The 26703-nt window shown below is 46.7% G+C and overlaps 1 protein-coding gene across 1 annotated transcript in view; it reads left to right on the forward strand.

The window, feature by feature from the left end:
- The window catches only part of EFCAB6 (EF-hand calcium binding domain 6), a 253299-nt gene extending 229613 nt beyond the window's left edge, over positions 1-23686 (forward strand). The window contains exons 26-27 of the mRNA XM_017529516.2: positions 2526-2717; positions 23378-23686. Of these exons, the coding sequence (XP_017385005.2) occupies positions 2526-2717; positions 23378-23686 (501 nt within the window). The remainder of the gene's footprint in view (positions 1-2525; positions 2718-23377) is intronic.
- The last annotated feature ends 3017 nt before the right edge of the window (positions 23687-26703 follow it).

Below are 26703 nucleotides of genomic sequence, written 5' to 3' on the forward strand. Positions count from 1 at the left end.
CGCCCGCGTGTGGGGAGTGACGCCCGCGTGTGGGGAGCGACGCCCGCGTGTGGGGAGCGACGCCCGCGCGTGTGGGGAGTGACGTCCGCGTGTGTGGAGTGACGCCCGCGTGTGGGGAGTGTCGTCCGCGTGTGGGGAGTGACGCTTGCGTGTAACAAATGAAGCCTGCGCGTGGGGAGTGACGCCTGCGCGTGGGGAGTGACGCCCGCGTGTGTGTGGAGTGACGCCCGCGTGTGCGGAGTGACGCCCGCGTGTGTGTGGAGTGACGCCCGCGTGTGGGGAGTGACGCCCGCGTGTGTGTGGAGTGACGCCCGCGTGTGGGGAGTGACGCCCGCGCGTGTGTGGAGTGACGCCCGCTCGTGTGTGGAGTGACGCCCGCGCGTGGGGAGTGACACTTGCGTGTGGGGAGTGACGCTTGCGTGTAACAAATGACAACTGCGCGTGGGGAGTGACGCCTGCGTATAACAAATGAAGCCTGCGCGTGGGGAGTGATGCCTGCGTGTAGGGAATGATGCGTGTGTGTGGAGTAATGCTGTGGACCCTGCTGTTGTCCTGGGGAATTGTGCTTGGAACCAGCCTCCTGGTGAGGTGGCGTTCCCACGTGAGTTTCCCCTTGTATCAGTGTCGAGAAGGGAAGATGCCATCTGCAGAGGGCAGGCATTGGAGGTGAACAAGGCAGCACGTGGGAACCATCCTGTGGGAAGCTGGCACCCACAGCCCAAACAGTTGCAGCAACTCTCAATCCCTACCATGAGCATCCCTTCTGACATCATGGAGTCCTGGCACCACACACTCCAGAGGGCTTCTCGGGGCCCTGGGGCCACAAGCCCTAATGAGAGTCCATGAGTCTTTTTCTGTTTGATCACACCTTGTAAGGTGAGGCTCCTGATTCCACTCTACAGGAGGGAAAACTGAGGCTCAGAGTGAATAAGCCTGCCCAGGGCCACATGGGGACTACAGAGCGGAGCCCGGAACACGAGGAGAAAGGGGAAATGGACTTGTCCCAGCCCTTCTTTTCCATATCCAGGTGGCTTGAAGAATGAAAGTCCTGAAGATCTTTGAGATGTGCTCTTTACTGACCATGACTTCTTATGGGATCAACTTTAGTGTCTTGACTTTTGAAGAAATCAAGGCTAGTGACCCTTTTAGGGTCTCAGACTCTTGGAGGTGGGCCAAAATAATGGAAGACCAATGGAAATCACTCACTCTCCACTCCTGAGACTTAAACTTTTTTTTTTTTTTTTTTGTAAATCACATCCCAATTTCCTTGGTGTAGGGAAGTAAGGTGGGCTCCAGAGTCCTGGTGTGAGGGATTAGTGGGTAGGGGCTGCCTGGCCAGCTAAGCGTAGCAGGATGCTCCCCTTCACACCTGCCACTGCTGCTGCGGCACAGTTGGCTGTGTTCATTTTTATGATCATTCTCCTTAACATTTGAGACCCCCACAGATCAGGTACCTGGATGGAGGCATTTTCCAGTAAACTTAGGAAAACTTACACCCATCTTCCGAGTTAAGTCCATCTTTATAGTGAAGAAACTGAAATTTAGAAAGGTTCAGGGCGTACGGTGGACAGCCCAGCCCAGGTTCCCAGACCGATTTCTGGCAGTAGGGGTAGGGGATTTCCCACTGTACACAGCTACCTCGTATTACCACGGACTACATGAAAACATGAAGCTATCTGACATTTTAAGCTTAATTTGATTACACACATGCCATCACCCATTGGGCCAATGGGGTGTGCCTAATTAGTCCCCAGTGAGCATTAACCACAAGGGTGTATGGGGTTCGCAGGCACACCAAATTCTTCCTTTAGAAAAGATTCTTAATCGACCCCTGGGTGCAGATTTCCTGGTGCAATAAAAATGAATGATTTTATTTCGACAGATGGAAAAAAAATGTGCTTTCTTTTTATAGCACATTTTTGCACTTTTTCAGTTTAACTATTCTACTGTAGGGTTCGCAATGTGTGCCCCAGCTGCTCCAGCAGCCACGGGGCAGCGTCCCATGATCTGGGGCCACTTGGGCTCTGGCAGAGGCTCAGGAAAGGACAGCAGCCTTGGTGCACAAACCTTGCAGTGAAGGACAGGGGTGGGGTCAGGGTGGTCCCTCCAATGAATTCTTATAGGAACTACAATGTGAGGGTCCGGAGAGCTTGAGCAAGTTACCCTCTACTCTGCTCTGTAAAACAGGGATTCTGGGAGCAGGGGGGAGGCTTCCATTGGGAAGGTTCCAGAGGCTCAGGACCAGGATTCCTCTTTATTCTCCTTCCTCCCCACATCCAAATCAGAACAAGTAAGGAGAATTTCCTCTAGAACTCATAAGCTCCTGTGCTATGTTCCCATTTCACTTGTCTTAGTCCTTCAATAATGGTGCATTTATTTAGTAATTTAGAATTTACAAGGTACTTTTATACACTAGGTTTCATTTGCATTCAGCAGAAACAGTACAGTACTTAAGGAAAGTGTTTTAGAAGTATTCATTTGACAGTAGCATTTGCCATCTTTTTTTAAATTTTCTTTCTTTTTAGGCATTTTCTGCATTGGATAAAGAGGATACAGGATTTGTAAAGGCTACAGAATTTGGACAAGTTCTTAAGGATTTCTGTTACAACCTAACAGACAATCAGTATCATTATTTTTTGAGGAAACTAAGAATTCATCTGGCCCCCTATATCAATTGGAAATATTTTCTCCAGAACCTTAGCTGTTTCCTTGAGGAGGTAAGAATGTCTGCAGCACATAAGCGTCTCTTTGAAAATGAGCTAAAATTAGTTTTTACAAAAAGGATAATTGATTAAAACCATATCAGATAAATTGGCAATCACCTCATGCAATTAGCTCACTCTGAATGAAAACCTGGTATAAATTCCACACAGAGTATTAGAAGGTGAATATGCATCCTTTACTTTGTTGGAAATTTTTATTTCATTTTATTTTAATTTTCAGAGAAGTTTGGGAGCTTGTTTTATCTGGTTGTTTTAGAGTTCTGAGGAATCTTAGATCACAGAAGACGATCTGGGAAGTGAGATTACTAAAGCAAACAGCATGAACATTTTTGAGGTTTGAGGTTAATAATAACAGCAGCAAACACTTTGGCATGTTTTCTGTGTACCCTCCACTATTTCTAGTCCTTTGTATGTACATTAACAGGTGTAGTGGTTTTGAGGTCACAATGAGATACAGCTGTTAATACCCCACTTGAGAGACAAGGCCTTGGCACGAAGACATTAAGTATTATCCATAGTTACCCAGCTAGTGAGTGGCGGGTGGAGCTGATTTGTAAGCCTGGACTCCAGGTTCCTAAACACTGTCTTTTTTGTGATTTTTTTTTCATCTTTGCCATTTAGATGACTTTCCAAACAAAATACACTATTTTTGCAGTTTAAGGCATTCTGAACTTCAATAACTAAAGCCAAAAGGAATTTCTTTTTTAAAAGTCAGTATATTGAATGTTGTATCTGCAACTTACTTTTTCTTGCTTGTAGTAATGTATTTAAGATTCATCCATGTTCATATGCTGGCTTTAGTTCACGCACTTAAGCTGCTATAAAAAGGTGGTGGCTCATGCCTGTAATCCCAGCACTTTGGGAGGCCAAGGTGGGCAGATTGCCTGAGGTCAGGAGTTCAAAACCAGCATGGCCAACATGGTGAAACCCCATCTCTACTGAAAATACAAAAAAAAAATTAGCTGTGTATGGTGGCGGGCACACCTGTAGTCCCAGCTACTCAGGAGGCTGAGGCTGGAGAATCACTTAAACCCGGGAGACAGAGGTTGCAGTGAGCTGAGATCATGCCACTGCACTCCAGCCTGGGCAACAGAGCAAGACTCTGTCTCAAAAAAAACACAATTTATTAACTGAATATAGTATTGAGAATAACATGCTGCTATTCAGTCATCACCTCCCTGATAATGAGCATGCAGGGTGTTCTCAGTTTCCTTCATTACAAGCAAAGCATCCAGTCACCCTTCTGTGCCTGTCTCCTTGTGTGCACACACGGGAGCTATTCTGCATGGAATTGCCGATGGGAGGGTGGCTCCATGTTCAGCTTCGCAGACACCGCCGGCATCCTCCTAAGTGGTCGTCCCAGTGTACAGCCTCACCAGCGGTACAGGAGAGTCCCCCTAAGTGGTTGTCCCAGTGTACAGCCCCACCATCAGCACAGTAGAGTCCCCCTAAGTGGTCGTCCCAGTGAACAGCCCCACGAGCAGCACAGTAGAGTCCCCCTAAGTGGTCGTCCCAGTGTACAGCCCCACCAGCGGTACAGTAGAGTCCCCCTAAGTGGTCGTCCTGGTGTACGGCCCCACCAGTGGCACAGGAGAGTCCCCCTAAGTGGTCGTCCTGATGTACGGCCCCACCAGTGGCACAGGAGAGTCCNTGTACGGCCCCACCAGTGGCACAGGAGAGTCCCCCTAACTGGTCGTCCCAGTGCACAGCCCCACCAGTGGCACAGGAGAGTCCCCCTAACTGGTCGTCCTGGTGTACGGCCCCACCAGTGGTACAGGAGAGTCCCCCTAACTAGTCATCCCAGTGCACGGCCCCACAAGCAGTACAGGAGAGTTCCTGACACTCCACATCCCTGCTGTCCCTGGGTATTGTTTAATGTTTTAACTTCTGCCATCTGATCATAAGGTTAAACACTTTCAAGGGTTGGCAGCTATTCAAGTCTTGTCATCTTCAAGTGACCTCAAAGGTTTTCAGTCCTTTATTGGCATGTGGGTTGCAAATACCTTCCGTTGGTCTGTGGCTTGTCTTTGCTCTTATTTTATAGTGACCCTCATTATTTGATTATGTTTTTTGTCATTTTAAAAGAAATATATATTCATGGGAGACACTGGGGAAAATGCAAATATTTATATATAAAGGATAGCAGTAATCTAGACCCCACGATGATGGGTATGATGACAAGAACAACCTTAGCCACCATTTAGTGAGTACCTACTAAGCTCGGGGCCCTTCACATTCACTTTCTCATCTCGTTGTCATGCCCAGTGGGGAAGGCAGAATAGACAGGGTCCGGGAAGTCAAGTAGCCACCTGAGCTCACCAAGTAGTGGCAAGCCGGAGGGTTTGGCTTCAGAGATGGTGTTCTTTCTACACCCCACCCTGCCTTAGAGATCTTTATTTTTTCCTATTTTTAATGCATTTTTTTACAGAGTGGAGATGACAGTGTATATATATTTGTGTATCCTGCGTTTTTCCACTTAATGTTAAATTGTGCCTTGTCAACTAAAGGTTTTCCAAACATCAGTTAAAAGATCTATGTAACTTTCTACCCACTCCCTTATTTTTAAGCATTTAGGATTCTTTTCCCAGCTTTTGCCTCTGTAATTTGCAGTGAACACTTTGTATGGAAACCTATCTCCACATTTTGGGTGTGTTCCTTAGGAAACGTCCAAGAAATAAAATAACCGGAGTCAAAGGATAGGAATAGTTTTATTGATCTTGAAACATCTCCCCCGTTTTTTTTTAAATAATTCTGTTCTATTGGGTTGGATTATATGACATGACCATTTTCAGAGTCATAAATGATTGAATATTGACAATTTCATATGGGTTTAAGCTAACATTCATAGAAGTTGTTTATGTACATTATACACAGTTTGGAATGTGTGATACATTAGAAGAAAATAATTAAAATCACTCCTTGAGACAACTAGTGTTAATACTTCAGCATGTTTATGCCCAGTCCTTTTTTTTTTTATATGAATGCCCTTTAGACAGTGTATACTGCTGAGTTTGGGGGTTGTGTTCCGGACTCTTGCAAGCCTGTTTTAACAAATATTTTTTATTTGTATCAACATATAACATATGCTCATATAGAAATAAAATTGAATTGTTGCAAAAGATTTAAAAACAGGGATCACTTGACTCACCCATTTAACCTCCTTGTCCTGCTCCCCAAAAGCAATCCCCTTCAATTTGATTTTTTGCTGTTTCTTCAGCTGCATATGTTTCTGTCTCTCAGTAATATTCTTACCGTGCCATTTCCTGAACGATTGGTCTTAGGCATTACTCACTGATGTGCTGATGTGATCGATAAGGGGTCCAGCTCTCCTCTTCTGGCTCTGCTGGCCTCTCCTCCAGGGGCCCCCTGGCCTGTTCACTCCTGTGGTAGCACTGGCATTCTCTGGGGTCTTCATTTTCCTCTCAAGCATGGATTTCACCTGGCATGGGCCATTCCATCGTGTGGGTTCATTCGCTCTCTCATGGCACATGTCTCCTGCAGCCCATGTGTACCAGGCACTTAGCTGGGTTTAGCAGCAAACCAAACAGATGCAGTCCCTGCCTCCAGAAGCCCTCATTCTAGCAAGTGGGGCAGGGCAGGAGTGAGTGACTCAGTCACATGTCAGGTTCCAACAGCAGCTGGGAGAAAAATGGAGCAAAGCAGAAAGGAGGGCCTGTCAAGTGGCAACATCTGAGCAGTGACATTGGGCGAGGGACTGGCCCACTGCTAGTGCGATGGCACCCGCAGGAGAGGGCAGATGGAGGAGAGGTCTAAGGAGATGGGGCCAGAGGAAAGGGGCCCAGGTGGCCATAAGCTTGGGGTTCTTGAAAAGACTTTGGCTTTGACTCTGAGTGACATGGGGACTGTCTTCGGCTGCTGGGGGGCTACAGCAAAATATCCCTAAAGGATCTGCAAGTGGAGAAGACGGCTTGAAACTCTGCATCTGTTGCCCCGCCTCAGTGTAGCCTGAGTGTCCTCATGCACAAGTCACAAGGAGCCTCTGCTGACCCTGGAATTGCCAGACAAAAGAAAGAACATTCGTAAAGCTTTATGTATCGTCAGATTGCCTCCCCCAACATTGGTTAGTTCTGCCCAGTTCTCTTCACAAAGAGTCGACTTCACCTCCAGAAGACCCTGCTCAACATCCTGGTGAAAAAATCATGGCAAGGGTGAAGAGGAGAAAGGTGCTTGGAGACGGGGATCAACCATGGTGGACTGGGAACCACGGATGCAGAGGTGTCACCGTCCCTGCAGCACGCACCCCTGCACCGGCCACCTCCTGCCCTGTCTTGGCAGTGTGCAATCTGTTTTCTGGGAATTCAGTGGGATCAACCCCTAAATTGGCCTAGGAGGATGCACCTGGCCAAGAAGCTAGCACCTGAGCTTAGACAAATCAGAAAAGTGTGCATTTACCAGGAGGACAAGTAAATCCTTGGGCAAGTGACTTCTGGGCAGGAAGGGCAGCGTGAAACTGCAAGGAACATGACATGGCAGGAGGAGAGGGAGTGACCACAGAGCAAGGGGTTCTGGTCATAGTGAATAACAGAGTAGGTGTGAGTTTTGTTTTGTCCCGTTTATTTGCCAGTGGAGCAGGAGGTGGTGGCAGAGACAGACCACCTGGGCCCTGCAGTCTTGGCTGCAGAGTTTAGGTCCCTTTGAATAAAGAAGAATCGCTGATGTCTCCTGAGTGAGGGAGCAGGCCAGCCTCCTCCAGGGTGGCTGCAGGGGAAGGCAGCCGGGGAAGAACCTGAGACTGTGTTCATCTTGAAGAATTCTCAAATTTAATTCCGGCTTGTTGTGTTTTCTTAATAGAAGGGAAACGAAGTAACGAATAATAGAAATAGTTAATGCATCATCCTTAAGCTCATTAAATATGATACCACCCATCCTTTTCCTCTGGGGAATGCACAGGAGGTAAGTAATTAAAAGGAGATTACCAAAATGTAATTAAGACAGTCAGCAACTCTCCCTACAAAGCAGTTCACCGTGAGTAATCCCTAGCCAAACCAATCCATTCTCAGAGAGAGAACAACTGGAATCGTAGTTAAGACACTGCGTAAGACCTTGAGTAGACTGAAAGCGCACAGAGTAAAGATGACAATTTTACACCTACTCATAATCCATTTCTTACATTGAGTATGCCACCAAATCTGTCTTCCAAAACTCCTGTTAATCTTATGCCTCCTCTACCTGTCACACTAACATGTGAAAAAGATTTGAGCTCTTCTCACAGCAGGGGCCATGGGCTTCCTGCCGCTGCTGTGTGGCTTGGCCAGGAGTCCTCCCTCCTCCTTGCTCCTAAGACTGCTTAGTTAAGTACCACTCAAGCCAGACAGCACTTCTCAAAGTGCGGGTCCCAGGCTGCTGCTGTGCAGACCAGCCCACCCCGGGGCCCCATGGTGGGGGAGCTCAGGAATCTTCCTGTGCAGCAGGCCAGGGGGTCATCCTCCTGGCACTGTCCTGGGCTTAAGAACCAGCCCAGGAGGCTCAGAGGCCTGCAAGCTTCTAGGAAGGGAAGGTGACGTGTGTCTTTTCAGACGGGAGCAAGGAGTTGGTCCCATGTGCCTGGAAGCCATCACGTCCCCATTCAAGATGAGAGGCGCTGACTTAGAAGGCATAAAAGAGGAACAAGGCATTGAAGCAAAATTGCTACCCAGTGGCTTGGTGGAAAAGCAAAACAGAAAAAAAAAAAAAAAACAAAAGAAGAAGAAGACCTAGACGGCTGCACAAGTACCTTCTCGTGAGATTCCCACAAACTGGGAAAATATCATCTGGATTTCTCCCCGCAGCAAACACCTCTTCTTCACTTCTAGAAAAACATTTTACATTCAAAATGCCATGTGCAAAGTGTAGAGTATCACCTTGTTTTTAGAAAATTGTTCCTGTTTAACATTTCTCTTAAAGTGCAATTTCAGTTTCTTCAGTGAGTATAAAAATAACTCTCAGAGCAGAAATAGAATTTTTAAAAGACATAGTAGAAACCTATATAAAAATCTTTCTACTTTATTACCATGGAAATAATGAATTTTTTAACAAAACACATCCTTATTCAATACAGACTAATTATTTTGTCACATTCTAGCAAGCAGAGAGCCAATGAGATCTTTTCCCACTTTGTGTGGAAATATATGATCTCAAAAGTCATTCAGTTATATGTTAAACAACTTGAAGATGGTTTTTGTTCTGAGACAGAAGTGGAAGAATGTAGTTTTCAACTGAAGGGACTGCAAAGTACATCAGAATGTTTGTAATCTTTTATGCACACCATATTTATATTTGCTGCCACTGTGACTTCAATTTATCTTTCTTTTTATTGTAAACATAATGGTTCCCATGTATTTTTAATGACTGTGATAAAGAATGAAGAAGTTTCCTTTTCAGGAAAGGGCTCTAAGATAATTGTAAATAAATTAAATAAATTTTTAAGATATTAGCATTACTGTTATTAGTTATGTAGAATAACTACAGAGTTATTCTTTTACTGTTCAAACTTTCTCGTAAGTCCCGGTTGGCTATGGTGACACTGCAGCTCCTCCGAGCATGCGTCCTAATCCCTGCCTGGCTCTGAAGCCTCCCTTTAGGAAGGAGTATGAGTGCCCATCCAACCCCGGTTCCTGGTGGTGTGGACAGGGTAGGAACCTGGCACCTGCCAGGCGGGCTTTGCCGGAAGTAGCACAGATTTGGCCTCCAAAGAAAGAGAGGCACAATTTCTGATGCCTCTTGCAGGAATGTGAGGGGGCCAGCCACACCAGGCTTTCCCCACCTGGGCCCTGTGGAGGGTGGTCACATGGGACCTCTTCCCCACTAGAGAGGCCTCCTTTCAAACACAGCTGTGTCGGGCAGAAGACAATGCTGTCATGAACCTGTCATGAGGCTGGAAGAAGCATGTCAGACAGCACTTCTGATCGTTGTTTTAATTTGTGTGGTTGAATTTTCTCAAACCCAAGAGTCCCATGTTCCCAAGGGCACGGATGAGGTCTCATTCTCCCTTGTGCCCCAGCCCTACGCAGCATACCCCCATGCCAAGACCTTAGCCAGGCCCTACAGAAATGCATGAGAGAGCCCTGCTCACCTCCTCCAGCACCCAGGAGCCCTGCTCACCTCCAGCGCCCACCTTGTGTTAATCAGCCGCTCTAGCATCCTCAGAGCACTCCCGCTGCATTCTCCTGAATCCAGATCAGGATTCTTCCCTGATTCCTAGCCACCACGGAAAGCCCTCTGTATGTTCAAAATAAAGGGACAATGGGACAACCAGCCCAGGCAGGCTTCCCATTTATTGGTTCCCTCCAGAGCCATAACAACCATTTTTGGATCAATTAAGCATCAGAGTTGAGCCGTGCCAGTGATTCTACAAGGTCATGATCCTATCAGGAAGCCAGCCCTCAATCCAAGAATGTATTGTCCCAAGTAAGTCTTTCAGAGAAAATCCAAAATACAGCTGTTACCACCATCTCAACTATCATCACACACCTAGGAAAGTAACTTGTAATGTGGCTGCTGAGGTTCTGGCTGAACTGGACTGGATGAATCTCCACATTCAACACTCAGCACGTGAGGATGAGAATGTGTGTGTGGGAAGTAGAAAAGTTCCTTTTTAAAGTTCCCTTTCTTGTTAAAGAATAAGTGTGCTAATAACTTCCCAAATGAAGCCCTATCCTCTGTAGCTGTTAGACACGCCATGCTTACAGGCACGTAGTCCATTCTATGTCCTTGTACTTTAACCAACGTATCTGTGCTGGACGTGCTCACAGGCATGTCCCAGCTCTCCATTGCTCTTACCTGTTTAGAAAAGTTTTAAGTTGTTAGCCAATCGGGTTTTAGTTTAGATTGTGAGGTCTGGCTCCAACCAATGGAGATCAGACCCAGCAGTGAGGATGACCCCAAATGCGTAAGGAATAAATGTGTGTGTTTTTCTTTGTTCATTGTACTCTCGTGGCAAGATGGCTACTGGGAGTACCCTTCCTGCAGTCCAGGAAGTAAACATTGTGTTGCTAAAGGATCCTTTGCCTCAGTGCTAATTATTCTTTGTGGCACCGAGCATCCATCCATTTCCAACAGTGTGCCTGGCTCTGGGCCAGGCCTTGGGGTCCAGGCTTGTGGCAGGGACAAGTAACCCCATTTGCAGAGGACGAAACAGAGGCTCAGAGAGGTAGGAGCATTTGTTCCCTGTCCCACCATTAGAAATGCTAGTGCTGGGATTCGAATGCCAGCCAGTTCCAGGGTCCATGCTCCCTGCTCCCTTCCTGTGCAATGAGACCTGCTCAGTGTGTGCCTCCGAGGATCGTTGTTGGGATCAAGCAAGTGAATGCAGAAAGAGCTTTGCCCGGTACCTAATGCGGGAAACACCAAACGTGTGTGTTCCTTATTGTTTTGGTATTCTATCCTATTCCAGTGTGTGCCTGTTTAATGTTTAGTAATGAGGTGATTAAGTGGCATAGAATTTATTTGGGTGGAAGAATTTATTTTAACAGTTTTTATAAATGACTTCACCCATGAATTTATTGAATCATGAAAGGGTCGAAGGGTGGCTTAAATGCTTCCCTTTTATTTCTTTGCATTTTATGGCAACTCCATGCTACTGGAGGATTTGTAGAATGGGTGTTGGCAAAGGTCTTGGTACGGATCCTTTGTGGACGTCAAGCTGTATGGCTGGGTAAGCGTGGAGAGCTGGGAGGAGGAGGGGGAGGATGAGGAGGAGGAGGACCTAACTCTGTATGAGTGGTGGAAGGATGGGCAGAAACGGCTTTCTGATGAGCTTGCACAGAGCATAGAAGCTTGAGTTGAGGAGCCAGCGTGGGTGGATACAGGAAGACGGGGCTTCCTGGGAGGAGGGTCAGTGCTTCCAGAGCCCAGGGATTGGGAAGGCACCACACTTTGGGCATGGCCAGGGCAGGGCAGGGCAGGGCAGTGGGGGAAGCCCATGGCAGAGGGTTCTGTGAGGGAGCCGAGGGGCCAGGTTGGTAGGGCAGTCTGCTCCACCCTTGCTTGCCTCACAGGGTGGACGTCTCAAAACCTCACCTTCTCCAGAGTAGGGGTTTTGGTTCACTGCACTGTTGCCCCTGCCTGGAGGTGTGCCTGGCACGTCATGGGCGCTGGTCAGTGTTGCTGAGTGCAGATTTTCAGTAGGCTTCTGTGTTCTTGCACATGTGTTAGATGGCTGGACTTGTGGTGAAATCCAAAGAGCATGGCTTTGGAGTCAGTCTCCATCTCCAGCACCAGCAGGCAGGAGCTTGGAACCAAGCCCCACTTACTTTATCTATACAGCAGGGAGACACACAGCTGCCTTACAGGGTGACGTGAGGACCAGAGAAGAAGATTCCCTGTTTCCCAGCCCAGTGCCTGGGTAAAGGAGACGCAGGAAGGAAAGCTGCTGCTACTCTGGGGTCAGCAAGCACTCATTGAATTGACTTGACTGATGGCTTTTACAAATGAAGTTCTAGATTCTTCAGATTAGCTGTTGTTCATTGCCCAGAAGGAATCCTTGTGTGGTAAGAGATCCCAGACCTGGGCGGCAATTGTGCCACCAGAAAGCCTGGAACTGTGCCTGGGATTGTGGTGAAACTGTCTCACTTGTGCGAACAGCGTACTGGAGTATCTCCTCCCATCGGGCGGTCACCTGGGCCTGACCTCCTGATGCACCGGAGGCTCCCTTCTGGGAAGTGCCCACCCCTTCGGAGGCGAGTGTCCATGAGGTCTGCAGCAGGCAGCTTCCTCAGAGCTTCCACTTTATTTATTTTTTTTTTTGACAGGCAGTTTTGCTGCTGTTGTTCTTTTTAGCATTCATTTATTCACTGTAAATACAAATGAAGATACAGTACAATTAATTTCTTTGCTAATCAAAATATTTGATCAAATGAAGCAATTTTTCAATTCTTAGAAGTAATTACACCATTCTTTAAAAGGAAGTGAGGAATTCTTTACTGAGTGTTTCTAATGAGGAGTTTTTGCTACCTGCTGAGTTCTTATTCTGTGTGAAGTTTCAGGACTTTTTTTTTTTCTCCTGTAAGGAATCATAGAAAAAACTACATAATTGTCTCTGTAAGTATTTAGAACAAAACTTAGTATATGAATCATACAGTCAGATGATTATACCTTCATAATTACATTAATATGCAGATATATTTTTAGTCTAGCAGCCACAGGGACCTTGCTAGCCACTCTGTCACAACCATTGCTCTAGGGTAGGTGACTGCCATCTTGGACACCCACTGGGGGCCACAAAGCCTCCTTGCAATATGTCCATTTCGAGGAATGCTGACAATCAAAAAGCCATCTGTGCCCAACAGCTTACTTGTCCTCTCTGTATTCTAAGCTCATCCCCTTGTACTTCTTAACTCATTAGAAACCCAGAACTATAGCAGTCAGCCATCACTACGTAACAAGCAACCACAAACCCTCAGGGCCAGAAAACAATAATGTCCATTCAGTTCTCACAGCTGTGGGGGCTGATCTAGGCTGGGCTAAGCTCCGCTCCTCATCTCTCTCCTCCTCCTCCTCCTCCTCCTCCGTCCTGTGGGATGGCCAGAGCCTGTCTTCTCAGGCAATGGTGTAGGTGCAAGAGGGCTTGCCCAGTTATGCAAATGCTCCTTCATCCTTCCATCACATGGTAATCACCCACATTCCACTGGCCAGAGCATGACCTATGGTGGAATCCAAAGCCAAGGGGCAGGGAAATACTCTCAGCCTCTGTAGTGAGAGCCGCCACAGAGACCCACCCCGGGCAAAGAGCATGGACACAGGGAGAGCAGAGCAGAAGCACGGGGGCCATGGAGGCAACAGACCCCAAGAAAGCACATGCATGTGTGCCACTCCCTCTCCAGCTCTGAGGCTCTGACAAGTCCACCACCCTGCTTTCTGTGAAGTTCTCTCTTCCCAATTGACCATAGAAGTTGTTCAGGATACAATTTAGTGGAAAACTGGTTTTAAAGCCAGCCAAGAACAAGGCTGGACATATTGACAGCATATTAGAAGGCTCTTTACTAGGACCACCTCGTAGAGCTGTTGAAACAGAAGGACAATAAAACCGAACGTGAGCTAACAACATTTCGGGTTCACTTGACCCTTAGGGAGCCTGCCCTCCCCTCTCTAGCTGGTTCTTGCACAGGGCTTAACTCTTACCTCGGGGCTGGCTCCTGCCCCGACTTGGGTTGCGTAAGGAAGCTTCTCCCTTAGAGCGTTCCCTGCCGCCACGCAGGTGAGTTCCTTGTAGGATGAAAGTTAATTCACTTTTATTGCAGACTCCAGGGAGGAGAGTGCCTTCCTTTTTTCTTTTTTTTTTTTTTTCATTTTTGAGACAAAGTCTCACTCTGTTGCCCAGGCTAGAGTGCAGTGACACAGTCTTGGCTTACTGCAACCTCTGCCACCTGGGTTCAAGCAATTCTCCTGCCTCAGCTTCCCGAGCAGCTGGGATTACAGACATGTGCCACCACGCCTGGCTAATTTTTGTATTTTTAATAGAGACAGGGTTTCACCATGTTGGCAGGCTAGTCTTGAACTCCTGACCTCAGGTGATCCACCTGTCTTGGCCTCCCAAAGTGCTGGGATTACAGGTGTGAGCCACCGCACCCAGCCAACAGCTCCTTCCTGAAGCGCATGGGGGATGTCCTGGAAAATGCCCGTCTTTCCAGGAGTGACTCTGGCAGGGCAGTTCTCTCCGACTGGCGTGGGTATCCCCACTTCTCAGAGGAGAATGCAAGCCCGGAGAGGTGAAGTGATTGCATGAGCGAGTCACAGCTAGAAGATGGCGGCACCAGGTCTTCGCCTGAATACGAGCCTGTGGTTCCACCCCCACAGCCCTGCTGTGCAGAGCTCCCGGCCACTGGTCAAGAGACATGGTTCCGTGGCATGGCCACAGTGTGGGTTCCTGTCTGGGTTCTTGAAGACATGCCTACAACTCCCTGGAGGGTAGTTTGAGCTGCAGGCAGTCATAGGCATCAGGCTGCGCCATCCTGTGATCATTCATGATAGCCTGGTGTTAGTCAGGAACAGGACTCAACCCACATCTGTCCGAGTTCCTGACTCCTGCGGAAATATCTGTCATCACCAGCAGCAGCAGTGTGGCAGGCTCCAGGCCACACACTTTGAGGCTGTGTTGGTGAAATCCCGGGCCTGTCCTTAAGGTAGCTGTTTTGGTTTTGGTTTTAGACAGGGTTTTGCTCTGTCATGAAGGCTGGCAAGATGAGCCTCACCGTGGCCTCAGCCTCCCAAGCTCAGGTGATGCTCCCACCTCAGCCTCCCAAGTAGCTAAGACCATAGGTGCACACCACCCCCAGCTAATTTTTGTGGAGATGGAGTTTTGCCATGTTCCCCAGGCTGGTCTCAAGCTCCTGAGCTCAAGCAGTCCTCTCACCTTGAACTTTCCAAAGAGCTGGCTGTTTTTATTCCCACTTTACCCCATTGAGGCCAGGGAGGTCAATTTAGGGTGTATCGTACCCAAGGTCACAAGACAGGAGCAGCCTGAACCCTCGTTTTATTGTGGGCTATCCCTGTTCTGCAGGCCCAAGCCCCCCTCCTCCAGCCTAGGCTGGTCCTGGCCACGTTCCTTCTGCCCTGGCAGGTGGCACTTGGGTTACTGGTGCTGTCTCCTGCTCAGGTGCGCACTCTGAGATGCTGAAGGAGGGCAGATCTGGCCCTGGTGCCGGAGGCCAGGACCTGGGCTGGGAATCCCAGCACTGCGCCTTCCTGAAGGGCTTTCACCAGATCGCAGCAGGCAGCCATGCTGTGCCTGCTGGGAGAGACCCTGGGCAGAGCCAAGGACAATAAGAGAGACAGCAGGCCACACCCCACTGAGCTGCCTCCCTCCCACCCCCAACCTGAGCAGCCTCCCTCCCACCCCCTACCTGGGCTGCCTCCCTCCCACCCCACATGGGCTGCCTCCCTCCCACCCCCCACCTGAGCAGCCTCCCTCCAACTCCCCCATCTGGGCTGCCTCCCTCCAACCCCCTCACCTGGGCTGCCTCCCTCCCACCCCACCTGGGCTGCCTCCCTCCCACCCCCCACCTGGGCTGCCTCCCTCCCACCCCCCACCTGGGCTGCCTCCCTCCCACCCACTCAGAACTTGTGGCTGTTGGGGCGCCCTCCTGAGTGATTCCCATGTCATGGGAGAATTTTAGAACCACAGGTTTAGATTCTGAAGCTGTGACTTGCTTTTTACCAGCGAGATATATAGATACATTTGAAATCGGGAAGCATACCGTAAAAGTGGGGTGTTAGTAGCCTCTTGGATGACTGTATGCTTCATGTATTGGGACATTATTTCTTTTATGTATGTTGCCAATATTATGGTGTAGTCACAAAGAAAGGGGCAAGAATTTTCCTTCTGGTAGCAGCAGGCTGTCTTTACCACATCTAGAAGGGCAATTGTGTGCTTTAACAAGATCCCATGAATACCATTGAAGAAATGAAATAAAACCCTTTCAGAACTTGTACATTGTTCTCCAATTAGGTCAGACCAAGAGTGCAGTTGATTGCACTCCTGTTTATTTGTTTGTTGAACTTTAAAAGTCACCAGAAGCAACCAGGATCTTGTCTTTGCCAGATGAGAAGGCCCTGGAGAAGCCTGAGGTATTCGGGGCCCAGCATGGATGGGGTGGAGCTGAGCCCCAGCCTTTCCTTCAGCTCTGTTCTTCCTGTTGCAGCTGTGATTCCTGTCCTGAGGGGGCCTTTGATGTAAAGCGCAGTTAATATTGGAACGTGTCATTTGCATCTGAAGATAGTGGTGTCTTTTTTGATTAGGAGAAACATTTCTTCTAGTTATAGAAAAAGCATTATTTTTTCCCTCATTCAGATATAATGATCACGTGAGAAGTGCCAGGGACACAGAAGCGCCAGACCAAGAGCCATCTGTTCCTCCCTGGTGTCTCCAGTCACTCGAGCGAGCGAGGCTGGCGGCGGCTGAGCAGCTTTGCTAAAATGTGAAATGGGAACCAGAATACGGCGCCTAACAGATTCTCAGCCAAAATGCCCTTGATGGAAAACCCAGGCGCTCTCCGCCAGCAGCGGGTGGGGGCTCTCTGGGCAGAGGCATCCATGGGGCCTGGGGACCCTAGATTGGTGGTTTCTCTCTTGTGCACTGAGACAATGACAGTGGTGGCAGCAGGGGGTGGGGTTTCAGTAATCTTTTTTTTCTTTGTGCCTTTTTGTAGCTTCTAAGTTTTCTGTAGTGAACATACAATCATTACTTTTGCAAGCAGGGAATGAGTATTTGCACTGATGGTCAGCCACCTCCATGCAATGGAGGTCAGTAGGTGCCCAGCGCCTTCCCTGCTCCACCATGCAGTTGAGCTGCTTCTGCTTCTCCATGGCAGTGCCCATGTCCGTCCCCTGCCTCCCCAGGTGAGGATGGGGAGCCATCACCATGACCTGGACCCTGCCTGCAGCTCTCGGCACATCTAGGGAAGCGTGTGTTTACAGGCCGGTAGCCTGGGTAGAATCCGGGTGCCACTCTGTTGGTTCTGTGACTTCAGGCACTTCTTAGCCTCCCATCCATCAGACCTTCACATCCATCAGCTTGTTGAGGAGGACAATATTACCTCCCGGGCAGGGTTTTGTTTTTGTTTTTGTTTTTGGATTTTGCTTTTTGGTTTTTTTTGAGACGGAGTCTTTCTCTGTTGCCCAGGCTGAAGTGCAGTGGCATGATCATGGCTCACTGCAACCTCCGCCTCCCAGGTTCAAGTGATTCTCCTGCCTCAGCCTCTCAAGTAGCTGGGATGACAGGCACCTGCCACCATGCCTGGCTAATTTTTGTATTTTTAGTGGAAATGGGTTTTCACCATGTTGATCAGGCTGGTCTCGATCTCCCGACCTCATGATCCTCTGGGCTGGGTTTTTAATCCCTTTCTGCCTGCACTTCCTATGGCACCCATGTCAGTCGTTTCCTCTTCAAGGAGGCCCACAGTGATCACCCCAACAGGGGCCAAGTCCCCCCCAGTTGCACCTGTGGCACTGTGTCCCCGCCTGAGAGCATGGCCACCCCTACCCAAGGTTACCTTTACGTTGACCACACTGTCTTCTAACACTTTTCTAATGCTGTAACAAACGGGCCTTATGATGTAAGGACTCAGCCACAGTAGAGACTTAGTTCTCACAGCCAGAGTAGCTGCCCACTGATTTATTTGCGTATTTCAGAACCTATCTCTGTTACTCTGATTATATCAAAGTTATGGCAGGTTTAATATCTGGTGAGTCAAAACCTTCATTCCTATCCTTTTCCAAAAATTTCGTGGTAATTCTCACATATTATTTTTTAATATCAGAGTTGATATCAGTATGTCTGATGATTCCCCCAAATATCCATTGAGATTTTTATTAGAATTCTATTAAGCTTATTTATAACTTGAGAAAGGCTTCTCTTTTGAAAGTGAGTCATTATATCCAGAAACATAATATGTCTCTTTATTTATTCCAATCTTGCTTTAATAACCATAAAATAATATGTATATTCTTTACACAGGCATTTTTCTTTTTAATTTTAGTTTCAGTTCTGGGATACATGTACAGAATGTGCAGGTTTGTTACATAGCTATACATGCGCCATGGTGGTTTGCTGCATCTATCAACCCATCATCTAGGTTTTAAGGCCTGCATGCATTAGGTATGTGTCCTAATGCTCTCCCTTCCCTTGCCCCGACCCCACAACAGGCCCCAGTGTATGATGTTCCCCTCTCTGTGTTCGTGTGTTCTCATTGTTCAGCTCCCACTTATGAGTGAGAACATGAGGTGTTTCATTTTCTGTTTCTATGTTAGTTTGCTGAGAATGATGGCTTCCAGCTTCATCCATGTCACTGCAAAGGGCATGAACTCATTCCTTTTATGGCTGCATAGTATTCCAAGGTGCATATGCTCCACATTTTCTTTATCCAGTCTGTCATTGATGGGATATGGGTTGGTTCCAAGTCTTTGACATTGCAAATAGTACAGCATTTAGCATACATGTGCATGTGTCTTTATAGTAGAATGATTTATAATCCTTTGGGTATATACCAAGTAATGGTATTGCTGGGTCAAATGGTATTTCTGGTTCTAGATCCTTGAGGAATCACCACACTGTCTTCCACAATGGTTGAACTAATTTACAGTCCCACCAACAGTGTAAAAGCGTTTCTGTTTCTCCACAGCCTTGCCAGCATCTGTTTCCTGACTTTTTAATAATCGCCATCCAACTGGCGTGAGATGGTATCTCATGGTGGTTTTGATTTGCATTTCTCTAGTGACCAGTGATGATGAGCTTTTTTGTTGGCTGCACAAATGTCTTCCTTTGAGAAGTCTCTGTTCATATCCTTTGCTCACTTTTTGATGGGGTTGTTTGTTTGTTTTCTTTTAAATTTGTTTAAGTTCGTTGTAGATTCTGGATATTAGACGTTTGTCCGATGGGTAGATTGCAAAAATTTTCTCCTTTCTGTAGGTTGCCTGTTCACTCTGGTGATAGTTTCTTTTGCTGCGCAGAAGCTCTTTAGTTTGATTAGATCCCATTTGTCAATTTTGGCTTTTGTTGCAATTGCTTTTGGGGCTTTAGTCATGAAGTCTTTGCCCATGTGTACAGCATTTGTTTATACAGGCATACCTCAAAGGCTTTCTGATTTGGTTCCAGACCGTAACAAAGCAAATATCACAATAAAGCAAGTCAATGAATTTTTTGGTTTCTTGGTGCACATAAAAGTTATGTTTATACTGTAGTCTGTTAAGTATGTAATAGCATTATGTCTAAAAAATTATATAGCTTAATAAAAATACTTCATTACTAAAATATGCTGATGATCTTCTGAGCCTTCAGCAAGTCATCTTCTTGTAATCTTCTTGCTGGTGGAGGGTCCCACTTCAGTGTCAATGGCTGCTGAAGGCTGGGGTGGCACTGATAATTCCTTAAAAAAAGACAATGAAGTTTGCCCCATTGATTGACTCTTTGGTGAACAATTTCTCTGTGACATGCAGACACGGTATGAGCACATGCCGTTGGAAAAATGACACTGATAGATTTGCTTGACACAGTTTGCCATAATCCTTCAATTTATAAAAAACACAATATCTGCAAAGCACAATAAAGCAAAGTGAAAAAAATTAGGTATGCCTGTGTAGGTCTTATACGTTTCATATAGCATTTATCCAGAGGTATTCAATAGCTTTGTCATTAATGTGAATGGGAATTTTTGTCACATCTCAATCCTGAACTGGTTATAGTGACCATAAAAGAATGGCATTGCTTTTTTGTATTTTTACCTTGAATCCAGCCACTTTCCTAAATGCCACTGAGATTTTTCTAACTGAACAATAATATCCACAAATAATGATACCAGTTTTGAACATTTACGTGTTGATTTTATTTTCTTCTTATTTCGAAAGGTGGAACCTCTAAAATGTGAGAAGAAGTGAAATCATGCTTATTTTGTTCCTGATTTTAGTGCTTTAGCATTTCATCCATTTAGTATAACCTTTACAGATTTTTATTAATATTCATGTTTACAATGTTTATTTTATTTCCATATAGTTTATCCGTCTCATTCTATTTCTATTGTATATCACTTTACCAAGAATAGCTGCTGAATTTTGTCAAATGACTCTGCTGTCTGTTGACATACGCCTTTCACAAAGTAAGGAATGGAAAGATTTGCTAATTCTTGCATCCTTATCCATGGAATAAGCCCTAGTTGATCTTGGTGTGTCATTTTTAAATATGGTGCTAAATATTTCTAATATTTTATAATTTTTGCACGAATGGCCATAACTAGATTTATTTTTATTTTTTATTTTGACATGTTTTCTTTATCATCTTTTGGTATTTGTATAATGTGCAATAACAAGAATATGACTCTGTGTTCTGGAATATTTTGACTAATGTAAAAATTAACTATTCCCTAAGTGTTCCTTACAGCTTGCCTTTAAAATCATCTGGGCTTGACACCTTTTTAGTGATAGATGGTAGATCTTTTAACAGCCTTTTTCATTTCTTTTGTGGTTACCTGTCTATTCAGGCTTTTCTAATATTCAAGTATAGGAAAATACTTTCTTTTCTAATTCAATTTAAATTTAATTTTTATTTGCTAATTCAATTATATTGAATTTTGCTAGAAAACTGTTCAGTTTCCTCTGGAGTTTAGAGCATCCTAACCTAAGGTTGCACATAATGCTTTGTTAGAATTCTTCCAAGTCTGTTGTTAGACTCATCGTATTTCCAGTTAGTTTCATGATTTAATACTTTCAGAGAACACTCATCTCAGGTGAGCCCTTATTCCTCTTGGATAGATGAGGAAACTGAGGCAAAAAGTGGGTAAGCAGCTTATTGCAGGGGCACACAGCCGGGTAGAGGCAGAGTCTAGACTCAGACCCAGGACTCCCATCTTCCCATGGGAGCTGGGCTCCATCCACCTATGTTCTTTCCAGTAATATTTACATGGAGCCCCGTCCTCCTCAGGACCTGAAGGTCTGAAACCATAAGGATGGACTGAGAGCTATGGCTGTATGTCCAGGAGAGGTTCCTCTACCCTCTTGATGCCAACATCCCTTAGGGAAATGCTTGTGTATTTGGATCTGGGAAGTGCATTTTCAAGTGTTGGAATTCTAAAAATACTCAAAACGCATCAGCAATATCACTTTTATTTTCTAAAATAAAAGAGACATTCATTTACTTTGCAAACAGCTCCAAATGAACACGTATAAAAACTCCGTCAGCCTTTGCATGGTGGAGGATGTGGTGGGCTTCAGCTTGAGTGTACATGTACAGATTCATATTTCTGAGGATACTGCCAGCAGCATCCTGTGTTTGGTACAATTTCATAAAGTAAGAAAGACTTCATACATTATTCAGACTTTTCTGTCATAAACGATAGTAACATCTAATATATACATTACTTTGCAGTTGCTTTGAACATGACCGAGTTTTAATAGTTAGGGGAGGGCCGGGCACAGTGGCTTATGCCTCTAATCCCAGCACTTTGGGAGGCCAAGGCGGGTGGATCATGAGATCAGGAGATCGAGACCATTCTGGCCATCATGGTGAAAACTTGTCTCTACTAAAATACAAAAAAATTAGCTGGGTATGGTGGTGGGCGCCTATAGTTCCAGCTGCTCCGGAGGCAGAGGGGGGAGAGTTCTTGAACCTGGGAGGTGGAGGTTGCAGTGAGCCGATATCATGCCACTGCACCCCAGCCTGGCAACAGAGCAAGACTCCATCTCAAAAAAAGAAAAGAAAGAAAGAAATAGTAGTTGGGGGATTAGATGTGATACTCTGTAGAAGCCCTTAGCATGGCGCTGGAGTGCACGGTAGGAGCTGGTATCAAAGATCACAGCCATGGTGGGTTTTGACTTGGGGAAACCCAGTCATATATCTCAGAATACACCCAGGTACAGGAAAAGCTTTCGGGTGTGGTCACCCAGAGAATCTCACCTGTTCCTGACTCCCACACCTGTCTTCTAGCCCCGCCCCTTCCAGGTCAGCATACTCCAGGAGCTGCCCTGTTGATGCAGCAGCCACTGGCCTGGCTTTGGGAGCCTTTCTCTAATTGCAGCATGTAGATGCTCATCAGAGCTGCTTCACAGGCCCCTGCCCACTTCTCCCCACCCCCCACAGGAGGCTCAAGACTCAGCTGCCCCACCAGCTTCATCCCCGGGGTCCCAGTTCCCAAGCCTGACGTCAGCGTGGAGCCCGGTCTCCCCTAATGTGGAACCAGCCTCCCCATGCCTCCTCCCAACTATCCCCAGGGTAAGGCCCCTTGCAATTGTTATTGTCCGTCCGCAGTTGCTCACTGAGTAACTTCACCTCGCTGACTCTTCCCTCTATCACGTATGTCTGACACAGTGAACATCTGCAGATGCTGAAGGTGGGATGCAGTCCTCCACGGGCCCCTCCCAGCTCACCTGGCCACAGGCCCTCTTGCCAGCACATCAGTAAAAGAGTCTTTGTGCTGTCCTTCTTTCTCCACAGCCAATTCCTCCTCCTCCCGGGAAATCCCTGAGCACTGGCTAGGGGCACATTCCTCCTCTGGACTCAGCACCACGGACAGTGTCATGAGGACCTAAACCACACCCCAACCCCCAGACTTCCAATGCCCAAGGAGGGAAGCAGAGCACTAAACCAGGCCCGGGACCCATGTCCACTGTGGGGAGGTCACCCCTCGCAGGTGCCACCACACTTAATTCCCTAGAATTAAGTCCCTGTGGGTCTCACAAAGTTTCAGACTTCAAGGAACATTTAGGTGCAGTATAATGGCACAACAGTCATCAAAACCCGCCTTTCAAATTTTAACCACTATGAGTACATCAACTAAATTGGCATGAACTGTTCATTCCCCGGCCTCTCAGGGAACGCTCTCACTGTGTTTGTTCATCAAACCCAAAGACAGACTGAAGACGTGAATAGATGAGAGCAAAAGCTGTGCCCTCCCCAGAGCTGGGCACTGTGCTGGCCGCCCAGCCTTCCAGGGGCACTGCTCAGCCCTGTGGGAAACTCACTTGACCCTTGGTGGCTCGAAACCCAGGCTTCTGCTCAGCTGGGCCTGTCCTGGGGCTGGAGGCCGCCTTAACCCACCTCCAGGGTGCAGCTGTCTTCTGGCTTCTCCTCCCACCTCCCTGGGCCTCCCTGGGACTTGCCCTGGGTGAGAAGCCCAGAGCAGAGGTGGTTGATTATTTCTCAAATGGGTCAATTTCCATTCTGTTTTGTCCAGACAGCTGATGAGTGGGCTGAGAAAATGCCCAAAAGCTCGCCGCCTTCCTCTCCCAAGGCCGTGGCCAGCAGAGACCTCTTGGCTCGTCTCCACAAAGCAGTGACTTCCCATTACCATGCCATCGCCCAGGACTGTGAGAATTTTGACACCATGAAAACGAACACCATCTCCAGAGATGAGTTCAGGGCCATCTGTACTCGCCACGTCCAAATCCTGACGGACGAACAGGTAAGAAACCCATGTCAGCCCTCACCCTACACGCCATCGGCTGAGCGTCAGCCTGGTCCCTGGCCAGTGTACAGAGTTTAAGACTGTTCTCTATTTTTAAAATACTTGTAGCTTTATTATTTTGTTTTTCAATCTTCCTGAAGATTCCCAGGAGCCTTCTGTTTATGTAACAACTATGAATTGCACCATTTTCATCAGGGTACAAATAATGTCACTGTTACTTTTAAAATCAAATTAAACTCAGCTTCGGCTCCCACATTCCTTCTGCCTTCCCTGGAGCATCCCACAGCATTCCATGTCTTCTGTAAAAGGTCAATAATTGTGTTTTATCTGCATAGTATATAGCGTTAGGTCCTAAACAATTTTATATGTTTGGATATATTATACAGCAAATAGAATTATAAAATGTGTGATGCCTGCACAACTAAAATGTGCTATAAATATTACATGTAATAAACATTTTGAGCTGGGTGCTTTGGCTCATGCCTGTAATCTTAGTGCTTCGAGAGGCCAACACAGAAGTATTTCTTGAGCCCAAGAGTTGGAGGCTGCAGTGATGTGATTATACCACTGTATTTCAGCCTGGGTGACAGAGGGAGACATTGTCTCAAACAAAAAAAAAAAGCAGTTTTTTGGTGCTGCATCACTAATCAATTTCCACTATAATTGATCGGATAGAATTGGAATCAAAAGTTCAAACACCAAAATAAGGGAGATACCTTGGTGTGGTATGTGGTAATGTGGTCTGGGTCTGTCACGGGCAGCAACTCTCTGGAGCCGGTGCTGCACAGGCAGTAGAAAGAATTTTTACCAAGACAGGTGTGGGTAAAGAAAGGCAGATGTACTAGAAAAAGCATGAAAATACGTTGCAAGGGCACACTGGGCAAGTCAGCAAGATAAAAGCTGACTGCAAAGAGACAAAGTTTGCGGGGGATTTTATAGGATGGTGCTTGTGCTGGGTGCTGAACAAGGCTTTGTGCAGTACTGAAGACACCAGGGTTCCAGTTAGCTACCTTGCATTTTCCTGTGAGCCGAAGGTCTGGTGATAGTTGGGCGCAGGAAGATGGTGAGTTATTTGTGCGGGAGGGCTCCATGTTCTGGACCGTGAAGAAACGTGGATTTAGAGCTTACCTGCTTTTTTGTTTTGTTTTCCCCTGTTCCTGCCAGCCTGATTCCTCTTCTTTAATTAGACTTTACATGGTCCAAGGAGGGTGGCCAGTCTGTCCTCATGCTTCGGGAGTCACAGACCCTGGTGGAAGGCTGGTGCTCCTTCTGCCACCTCAACCCCACCTCAACCTGCCTTCTCCTTGCCACTACCTGGTGTTGCTGCTGGCAGTGTGGGATGCTCTGGGCCACTATTCTAAGCATGCTGGGTACATGCCACCCCTGGCGGGCCTCTCCACTGTGCACAGGCTGGACACAGGCCCTGCCTCTCTAAGATCCTCCTCCCTATCCCAGAATCCCCAGAAGGAGGTTCTTCCCAGTCTCCTCCCCCAAGGACTGGACTGAGCTCTTCTTTGGCTCAAAGGCTCCGACAGCCTGCTCCCCTGGACCTCTTTGGCCTTTCATGGCCTTCCAAGGCCAAGAGCACTTCCAAGGGGGATGGCATCTGAGAGTCTGCTATGCCACGGCAGCTGGGGAAGGAAGAGAGCGCCTGCCCAGCCTGCCTCCTGTCCGTAGCCACACTGAACAGGGGAGCAGTACCCCAGGTTGCTTTGTTCCTTACTGCCCTAAATGCCAAAGCAGTGTGGGGCACTGAGTGGGTGCTCAGTACATGCTGGTGAACGGACAGCGTCCAGACTCCCCTGCCCTTCACCATCCTCAGCAGCTCAGTGACTGATCAGTCAAGTAACACAGGGCACCACTTATCCAGTTACAGAAGTAGATTTCCCTTCACCCAGAAAATACACGGCTACAAGCCCTCTCTAGTTCTCAAATGTGTCAATGTCCCATTCCCAGAGAATAATTCGGGTTACCATATAAGATCCCCAAATACTTACAAAGCAACTCTGCCTCCCTCCTTCCTCCTGGTTCTGCTAAGGCTCAACCCAGGGAGTTCCCTGCAGACCCTTCGAGGAAATGTAACTCTTTTGGCTCCAAAATTGGGCCACTCCAACCTCTTGTCTCATTTTGTCAGAGTTGCAGGGTAAGGACTTGGAAGTCTTCCTAGGGAAGGGTGATCATCACAGTACCCCTGGTCCCACTCACAGCTCTGAACTCACTGCCCCATCCATGCATGCCTTGAAGACTATCACCTTTCTTAGGCATTTTGGTGTGAGCACTTTTGCTGAGCAAAATTAAATGCTCTTTCCAAACGACCCTGCACCATCGCACATCAAAGCCGAGCAAGATCTGTATTTGCAAATACTTCTTAGCATAAATGAAAATAAGCCTTTGAAATTAATACAGTTGCATTTATTACTCTATAGGGCCAAGTCATCAAGGTTTTACTAATAAAGATTTTTTATTTCATCTAAATGAGTAAAATTTTACTCTAATTATAGATAGAAATTAATGGCATGCTGAGATATCTGGCATTCATCACAGAGAATTTGATTTTAATTGTCCACTAAGAAAACTTCACCATCCTCAGCACATCAAGCCCCTTCCCCAACAAAATTAAGTACTTATTTTTAAATGCAGCTTTCTAAAAATAAGCTGACATGTCTCTTACATGCAGCCAGCAAACATATAAAAAAAGCTCAACATCATTGAGCATTAGAGAAATGCAAATCAAAACCGCAATGAGATACCATCTCATGCCAGTCAGAATGGCTATGATTTAAAAGTAAAAAAAAAACACAGATGCTGGTGAGGTTGCAGAGAAAAAGGAATGCTTCTTCATTGTTGGTAGAAGTTGGGAGTGTCAGTTAGATTAAGCATTGTGGAAGACAGTGTGGACATTTCTCAAGGACCTAGAGGCAGAAATACCACATGACCAAGTAATCTCATTACTGGGTATTACCTCAAGAAATCTAAATCATTCTATTATAAAGATACATATACACCTGTGTACATTGCAGCCCTTTTCATAATAGCAAAGACATTGGGAAAAAAACTAAATGCCCATCAATGATAGACTGGATAAAGAAAATGTG

The sequence above is a fragment of the Cebus imitator genome, unplaced genomic scaffold (genome assembly GCF_001604975.1).
Source record: "Cebus imitator isolate Cc_AM_T3 unplaced genomic scaffold, Cebus_imitator-1.0 Scaffold59, whole genome shotgun sequence".
Taxonomy (NCBI): domain Eukaryota; kingdom Metazoa; phylum Chordata; class Mammalia; order Primates; family Cebidae; genus Cebus; species Cebus imitator.